At 41.0% G+C, this 8,987-nt stretch overlaps 1 protein-coding gene and 1 long non-coding RNA gene across 2 annotated transcripts; one reads left to right on the forward strand and one right to left on the reverse strand.

Moving 5' to 3' along the window:
* Positions 1-873: 873 nt before the first annotated feature.
* On the reverse strand, positions 874-1,994 carry LOC135589249 (mavicyanin-like). Its single transcript, XM_065081528.1, has 2 exons — positions 1,636-1,994; positions 874-1,561 (listed from the first exon to the last, which is right to left on the reverse strand). The coding sequence occupies exons 1-2, from the start codon at positions 1,811-1,813 to the stop codon at positions 1,236-1,238; spliced, it is 504 nt and encodes a 167-aa protein (XP_064937600.1). The 5' UTR covers positions 1,814-1,994; the 3' UTR covers positions 874-1,235.
* A 3,300-nt stretch (positions 1,995-5,294) lies between these two features.
* Positions 5,295-8,052, forward strand: LOC135589250 (uncharacterized). Its single transcript, XR_010476665.1, has 3 exons — positions 5,295-5,395; positions 6,419-6,491; positions 7,516-8,052. It is a non-coding gene; the product is annotated as an uncharacterized LOC135589250 (long non-coding RNA).
* Positions 8,053-8,987: the final 935 nt, after the last annotated feature.

The following is an 8,987-nucleotide window of genomic DNA, read 5'->3' on the forward strand; positions in this document are numbered from 1 at the left end:
ACAAGCATAAGAAGCTTAGGAATCAAAAATCAAATCACAAGTTCAACTAATCAGACACAGACAAAAGAGTCTATTATATGTTCATGTTCACTGCTAAGCTCATGATGTCAGGGTTGGCAACAAAGCTACAGAACACATAGTACAAACATTATTATCTGTTCCCTTTAGGAGTGGGAAAGTTTGTGCAGCACAGTGCATAGATTCCTTTGCCTACACTTAGAATTGACATGCATGACAATTCACCAAACCCTGGCAACCTCCAAAATAACACACAGTCAAGTGATTTCTTCTGCTTGTCATAACATCACCATCATCTTTTTTTTGGTCTCTGAAAAATATTGTGCAAAAGGTGGAATATTTCAGGAAACACATGGTGTTGGTACTATTGGGTTCTTTTGTCTCCAAATGATGCAAATGATGATTCCCCTCAGCAGCTCCTTTTCAATCATTATTAAGCAGTTCTCAGAGCAGTCAAAGTAAGCTATAAAGCTTGATACTGTGATGTGGAGATCCTCTCCCTCTTGTAAAGGTTTTCTTCTGCTACTCTAATTACATTCTCAGTGTTGTCCATATAATCTTTTTCTTATAATAATAATAATTTTTTTATCTGATTGAGATTTATAATAAAAAAACTATATATTTAATTAAGTTAAAATTATTTTAATATTTATTTATAATTTTTATAAATTTTTTTAAAGTCTTTTTCTATCTTTGTACATCACATCTTATGTTCATACCATATTAAATAATTTTTATAATAATTTTCATATCTCAATGGTATGAATATATATATTATTTAAAATCTAATACATATAAAATAATATTAATCTAATAACCATCTTATAAATTTTGATATTTAATTTATTTGATAAATGATCATCATAAGTATCATTATTGTTATTCTCCAATTTTAGAGAGTTTAAACCACCAATAAGATGTTGAGGTATGGAGAAGAACATATAGTATAAGAATGTTTGCTTTGTGCACTCGTTCCCCATGAAAAGGACTGCCAACAGTCATTGTTCTTTCTCTCATTGACCTTTTGTTTGGATGAATACTTGACCAAATATTGACAGCTATAAAGTATCTTTTTCTTTGTCTCATAATGGCAGGCTTTTACGAGTCTGACTTCAAATCCTCCGAAGGATGAGAAATCGAGAGGAAGACGGAGCCAATCTATCGATGTTGTGGGTTACATCGATCACCAGCCCACCCAGTGACGAATCGTTCATCATTCAATAATACAGCGTGCCCCACATCCCCATGGTCAAACCCAAAAGCCACACCGGCGGTCCTCGGGGGGCCGCACCGCCCTGCGCCGGCGCCTGCGCCTCGACGCCCCCTTGGGAGCTCGAATTCGCCACGCTGATGCCGAACTTCATCCCGCCCAGGCAGTGCCCGCTGGTGTTGCATATGAACCAGTACGTCGTCGCCTCCTCGAGGGCGACGCGGTCGGCGCCGCTCGCGTACCTCCTCAGCACGCCGGAGCGGGAGTTGCACGACCTGTACGTCTCCTCCGTCACCTGATACACGTCGTGCTGCCCCGCCAGGTACCTGAAAACTACATCACGACGAAGCTGTAGTGAACGTCGCTGGTACGCACACACACGTACGCCGTCGATGTATAGAACATACCGAGAACGTCGCCGACGGTGAAGTTGTACTTCTCGGACCAGGTGAGGTAGTTGGTGCCGGTGTTCCACCCGTCGTCGTCGCCGACCGTGTAGTCCGTGGCCGCGACGTGGTGAAGCGCCATGAGAGGCAGTAGGATGAGGGCAAAGATGGCGTCGCGCAGGAAGAGGAGGGAAGGCATGACTTGTGTTGATGAAAGAGGAAGAAGACGCGCAGGTTCTGTGGATTGAATTTGGTGTGGGGTGCCGCTTTAGGTAGTTGGATAAGGGATTTAATTGGAAGAGTCAAGTCTACCAGGAAGTGCTGCACCAGTTGCTCTCCCATTAAAGAAGACACAAGCTTCGAGCTGTCTTCCTCCTCAGTGTTTGTTTGTCAATTCCTTCACTAATCTTCATGTCTACTTTGACATTGGACGGTTCTAATTCGATTATTTTTTTTATCTAATAAAAATAAAATTTTTAGGATATGATAAGTTCATTTTGTTTGAGCAATATAAGAACCAAGAGCTCGTAAGTCCGTCAGATCTCCCTTACCCTCAAAATTACTTTTTAGAACTCATTTAAACCACCATAAGCTCATTAAATCCAATTTCTCAATTATAATATTTTTAATAGATTTATAATATTTTTCAAACCACTATAAGCTGAGTCATAAACACTAAACTAATATGAAAATCTTCCTATTTATTTATTTTCCTTCCTAAAATTGTAAACTTATATATTTAAAAAAAATATTTTTATAATACTTTTGAATAACCTTATAATGGTGTAAAAAACAGCATAAGTATTACATCATAAAATAGTATCAAAACTCACAAATAAACATCATTATCCATCAATCTAAAAAATAAGCTAAAATCATATTACTATAATAAATTATATAATGTGAAAGAGTTAGGCCTAACCCACTTTGGCCCAATCAGCCCACAAAGCCGTTCCCGGTTGTTCCCATTCTAGAATGTTCTCCGATGCGCACCGTTCTCCTTTAACTCGTCCCCTGGGGTCCGTCACCCGGAAGGCACCCAACGTGGGCCCTGCTCGGTCTCCGAGGCGGTTCGCCAGGACCAACCCAGGAGAATCGCAGACCATATATATAAAACGTTCCCCGTTACAAACACCCCCCAAATGAAACAGCGGCACGCTACATACCGTTGGATGCAAGCAATCGCGGAAGCGAAGGGGAATGGAAACCCTTCACCTCGACCCGGTGGTGCCTCCCTCCTCCTCCTCCGCCTCCACCGCCCCCCGTGGCCTCTTCACTGCCGCCGAGCTCGCGGCGGCGGAGCGACTCGTCCAGCTCAGCGCCAACAGCGGCACCCTCTCCGTCACGGCGACGGCGGAGGACCGGACCTCGTCTTCGTCTCCGCGGTCCGTCAACGCACGGCCACCGTCCCAGGTGACGATCCCGATGGAGAACGTGGAGGAAGACGACGACGAGGAGATACGGCCCAGGAGGAGGACGCCGCGGTACCGGCCGATCGCAGACATCTACGCGGCCACGCGGCCCGTCGATCGCGTCACGAGGATGTGTGGCGTGCAGCGGCGCGAGAAGAAGAGGACGAGAGGAGAGGATTAGCGACGCCGAACTTATGGAAGAGTCGTTGTGCTCTCCACCCCATTACGTTTGGGGTTTCTTTGTATCAGATTCGCCCCTTAGAGAGAGAGAGGGAGCCATAGAGGAAGAGAGACTCCTATGTAGCCTTTAGTTGTTATTGTTATTGTTGTTGAGAGAGAGAGAGAGAGAGAGAGAGAGAGGGGAAGAGAGAGTCGTGTAAACTATTGATGTTGGAATTATTGCACAAGATCTGCCTTTTGTGATCCCAAATGCACATAAGTTTTAGCTTTCATGTTGTGGTTTGCAATAAACACGTCTGTATGCCTCCTTCAAAACAAACCGATGGCATGTTTCCTTGCGCCCGTTTCAACAAAGGTCTCTCTCTCTCTCTCTCTCTCTATATATATATATATATATATGTATTATTGGTTTAGGTGTGTTCAGTGTTAGAACACAATCACAAATTACACATATGAAGCTAACAAGAAGTATATAAAAATAAAGAGAGGAGTTTAGAGCGAAGGAATATGAAGGCGTTGAAATGCCATCCTCAGTCTAGAGGAAATTGTCAATAAGGAAAACGAAGGAAAACAAGTACATAGAAACACGCAGAGCGCCACCGTTCCTTTCATGCTCACCCGCGAGACAACGGAAACACGACTCGTCATGGAAGTAATCGAGTCGGCTTCCTTTTTCCTGATCCCACTCGGATTTCCATTCAAGCTTACATTGATATCTCCACGAAACCCAACCCACGCCTTCTCTTCCCTTCCCTTCCCTTCCCTTCCTCTTCGAGCTCCTAACGCACCAAGAGAAACCAGAATGGATGCACTTTTGGGAGCCAACCTCGCGATTCTCCCTTCCTTCTCCGGCGATCTCTTCACCCCCGCCGAGCTGTCTACCGTGGCGCAGCTCGTCCAGCTCCGCGGGAGCACCCGAGGCGAGTCGTCGTCGCCGCAGAAACCCACCTTCTCGCCCTCCGTCTCATCCTCCCTCAGCTCCGTCGGCACTCGGCGGAAGGCCCCACTGGAAACAGAGACGGGGGAGGAGCTGTGTCCACGGCGGAGAAAGAAGTGGCGGTACCGCCTCGTGGTCGATCTCTACGCCGCCGCGGAACGGGTGGTGTGCAGCGACCACAGAAGACGAGATGGAATCGTACTCGTTCCTAGCTAACTTGGTTAGCCTGCAATATTCTGCCTTGCCAAATGAAAACCTAAGAAACGCATGCCTTCTCGTTGTACTCGTGCAGCGCCTTGCTTGTGCGTGTTGATGTGCTTCCTTGAGGTAAAAGAAAGCTGACTTCATGTCATCCACGCACAAACAACTGCCAAATCTACCGGTAGGTTCAAGCCCCGCCCATTGCGCCACCTCGAAAGGCCCTCCGCGTTCGCTCCTACGGCGGCCGGCAGGGGCGGTGTCGACGCTTGCGTCATCCGGTCCAAGAAGAAACCGAGGAAGAAGAAAGCGTCGGTCAGGACGAAACGTTGCGAGGCGCGTTGGACAATTTCTACTACGCGGAACCAACGGCAGCAACTCTTTTTAATGTTATCGATCGCTGTTTTCAGGAAACACTTTCCGGAATCTGAAAACAACAGCTAATTATCATTTTGTCGGTCTAATTGTAGGTTCAGACCAATTGAATTATAGTTCAACTAATTAATCGGTCTTCATCTCGATTTAGGAATTAATTATAGATAATCTTATATAATTAATTATCTTTAGTATTTCGATCATTATACTTTTAAAAATTATATTGAGATTTCTATATTAAAAAAATAAAAAATATTAAATTTTTTATATAGAATTAAAAAATTTTATAATAATAAAAATTTTAAAAAATTATTGAAGCAACGGAAACAAATATTTTATTTTCATAAGTATAAAAATCTCAATATAAAAATAATTAATTATAGTAGATAATATATAATTAACTCATTTGATCAATACGAAAGATGCCGGTCTGATGACATATATCTAACCCGGACCCGGTCCACACGGCCCCACCCCGATACATGGTTCTCAGTTTTAATCGAATCCGGGCCGGAATCGATTGGAGCTCTACCTATAAATGGACCGCCGCCGCCCCCACTTTAGAGTGACGCTTCATTGGTTTGTTTTGCTTCTTCCAGTACCCGATGGCTCCTCGCCTCCCACATCTCGTCGTCGCCCCCAAGATCGGGATCCCGCCACATTCGCGATAGTCGTCGAGGTTCGAAACCCGTCGCCGCTCCTCTTATTTTCCGGTTGATCACTTCTCTAATAATCCGGCGACAATACCCGTCTCGTGGGATCTTTAGCTCCGCAGTCGGCGTCAAACCCTGGACGCTTTCTGTCTTCAGATTGGTCTTTGCACAAACCTTGCGGTTTGTTGGTATCGATAGTTGTGTCTGTAGGATTCAAGACCAACTTGGATAGGTGTGGGTGAGAACCCTAGTGTTTAGCTTGCCATCCTTGTAGACGATTTACATTCGATTTTGATCTGTTTTAGGTATGGTTTTTGAGCAGGGCTTCCCTGCCATTTGTCATGATTCAACTCCACAATGTGCAACACTAGGGCTTATTTATTGCCTTTTTGATAGTTATAGGGGGATTTGTGATTTCTTTTGGGTCACTTCTGAGAAGTATGATTGCTGAGGTTAGTTGCCGTGAACTCAATATTTGACCTGAAGTTTCAGCTTCTTTTTCAGACCATAGTAGGATAGGGAGGATCAGACCATTCTAAGAACGGTGAATCTTTTGTCTTTGTGAACTCTGTTGGTTCTCATTTTTTTAGTTTGAATATCAGCAGCTTAAAAATGATACAAATCAGATGCAGAAACTCGTTTGAATATTTGTTCTAGCTAGTGATTCTTGTTCATGTTCGATACAATGTTTATTCCACTTGGGCTTTAGAGTTTTGTTGTACCAACAGAAAAAAGATATTAAGAACCAAAATTAAGAATTTAAGAAACTTAAAACTGGAATAACTGATGGGAAAAAAAAAGATTTGGTTTGTATGCTTTCTGATCAAAAGTTTGTTTGGTACTTTGCTAACTTAAATATATCCTGAAACATTGTCCAGGATATGGGCTGCTGAACAGGAACTGGTACTGATGTTGAGGCCATCACATATATTGATTGCATGGACAATACTGCAATTTTTTTTTAATCATCTGACTATTAGCTTATAAAACTGATCTTGCGGTTCCTGTTCTGAAAAATAGTTTATGACAGTCACTCATCTGTCTTTCAGGTTGGATCAGAGGAAATTTATATTGTTGATCGAGACATTGGAGTTCTTGATGCTGCTGCTACTGGGGAAACAGGTTGGTTTATCTGATAACAATTTCATTTTGATTGAAACCAATCATTTCTTATTATTTCATTTCCTCTCTTCATGTTTGTGATGTGTAAGTATTCTATTTTTTAGGAAGATATGATAGAATCTTACAAAGAGAAATAGGACTAATTATAGATTATATTATGAAATTAGTTACCTTTAGCTTTACATTTTCAAAAATTATATTGGGATTCCTATATTTATGAAAATGAAATATTGAAATCCTTATAAAAAATTAAAAAGATAATTTTAGAGTTAAAAAATCAAGAAAAAAATATCTTATTAGAGCAATGAGTCAATTGTTTCACTTTTCAAAATATAAGAATCAATATGTTAAAGGTACCTAATTACAGGAATAATCTGTAATTAGTCCGAAAAAAGAGTGGATGAGCCACTTGCAGTATCTCTTGCTGATCTTGATTATGGTACCAAATTGGCAACTGAATTGTTTTCTGGGGCTAAGAAACACTTAGAGCCATCAGGTTTGGATCGGATAAAAGCAAATGAAGCTAATTACAAGGCAGACATTAGACTTTTCTGAAAGTACACCAGATGGGGAGGATGGGAATAAAGGGTCTGATGTTTCAGATAGTCTTATTGCTGAAAGCATGCATGAGACCATCGAAACAGAGAATCATATATAAGCAACAGAAAAAGGCTGAAGTGAAAGTTGAGGAGAATTTAGAGGAACCAGCACCAATGGGATTGCATGATGGCAGTAAAAAATCATACACAATGGATGATCCATGTAAATTCAAGCACTTCGATATTTCAGAAAACCCTTTGGATCATCGTTTTCTTGGTGATGCCTAAATGGTAATTGACATTTTCATGCAACTCATTTTTTAAAGGCAAATTTCATTATTGATTCAATATGTTGTAATCACTGTTTGCCTGATCGATCACTGTGTCTGGATACATGATTTTCCTATATGGATGTTTGTGCTCTTTATATAATTTCTGTGGCTGTCCTAATATGTATACTTTTATAAAATAAAAAAAAAATGCAGAGTATTGTTGGTCGACCGGCTTCAAGTTAACACCAGCAGAAAATTTTGCGAGAGCTGCTTTCTGCACTGAATGCCACCAGTTTGAATATTTCCTCGATTCTGAAACCCAAGATGGACATGGGTTCCTCATCCTCTGTTGCTGCTACAGCTGCCTCGGCAGTTGAGGCGCCGGAGCTGGGTAGTCATGGGGGAGGAGAGGCCGGCCTTCTCGAAGCTGGACTCGACGTCGGTGTTGTTCTGGAGGACCGCGTAGAGGCCGGCGATGAGATGAAGAAGTGGACGCCCGGGCCCACCTTCTCGTACTCCTGCGGTTGCACCGTGAACGCCATCTCCGGCGAGAGATAGTGCCAGGGTTTTCTGTGCCGGACGGAGCCCGGAGGGTTTTTGATAGCGGGTTCCAGTGTTTGCTGGGTTGAGGCGGAAGTCGACGAGGCCTTTGAAGAGGGGAGGGGAGGGAAGTGCGACAAAACAAAGCTTCTCCGTGGTGAATATGAATAATACTTACAGAACGTTATCATTTCATAACTTAGACTATCGGCGGTCCCATTTTTACTATTGACCATCTCTTTTATTATTATTTTTTAAAAAACAATAAAATATTATTTTCTTCTCGAGAATCTCTTATTTCAGCCTCGCTATCAACATCGCTCTCTATCGATATTATAATCACTTGTTGCCTCGTTTATCAAAGAAGAGGAGGAGAAGGAAAGAAAAGAAAAAAAGTATTTACCTTCATTTATAACGGGATGATTTAAAAAAAATTAAAATGAGATTGTAAATAATAAACAAGAGATCTTTGTGAAATATGTTATGGATAAAACTAATATGATATTAATATTAAAAATATTTACTATTGATAAACTCTATAAAATAATAAAATATAATTATTCTATTTATAGTTCCTTAATTATCAATCATATCCATCAAAATCCTACTTGTGCTAACGTCGCTTCTTGCCACTCCATCGTTCGATGCTCACTACTTGGTACGTAAAGAAGAAGAGAAATATAAGGAAATTAATAAGTAGAAGAAGAAGAAAAGAATATTTGGAGGATGATGAATGCATATATATATATATATGTTAGGAATATTATTTTTTTTTTAAGATGACATTATAAATAATAAAAAACAGATTATATACAAAAATTTCATATTAAATAGGTTGTTAACATCTTTTTATTTGATAAGTATTAACTTTTTATTACATCATGGGGTCAAACCTATAAGAGATAGACATCCAAGAAAACATATGGTGTAAGAAAAATTGAACCATAATATCTTGAAACGATCTAGTAACAAATTTTGATTATAATGCAGAGTCAACCTTAGTTCAAGTCCTAATATGTTAATGTTGGGAAGTAAGTGGGTTGGACAAGAAACCTTGCAAAACTTATTTATAGGATCCTACGATACTTATAATAAAGCAAGCACAAGACCTGAGGGAGCTTTTATGGAGGGCTTTAGTAATCGTC

This window comes from Musa acuminata, chromosome BXJ1-8 (genome assembly GCF_036884655.1).
Source record: "Musa acuminata AAA Group cultivar baxijiao chromosome BXJ1-8, Cavendish_Baxijiao_AAA, whole genome shotgun sequence".
Taxonomy (NCBI): Eukaryota; Viridiplantae; Streptophyta; class Magnoliopsida; order Zingiberales; family Musaceae; genus Musa; species Musa acuminata.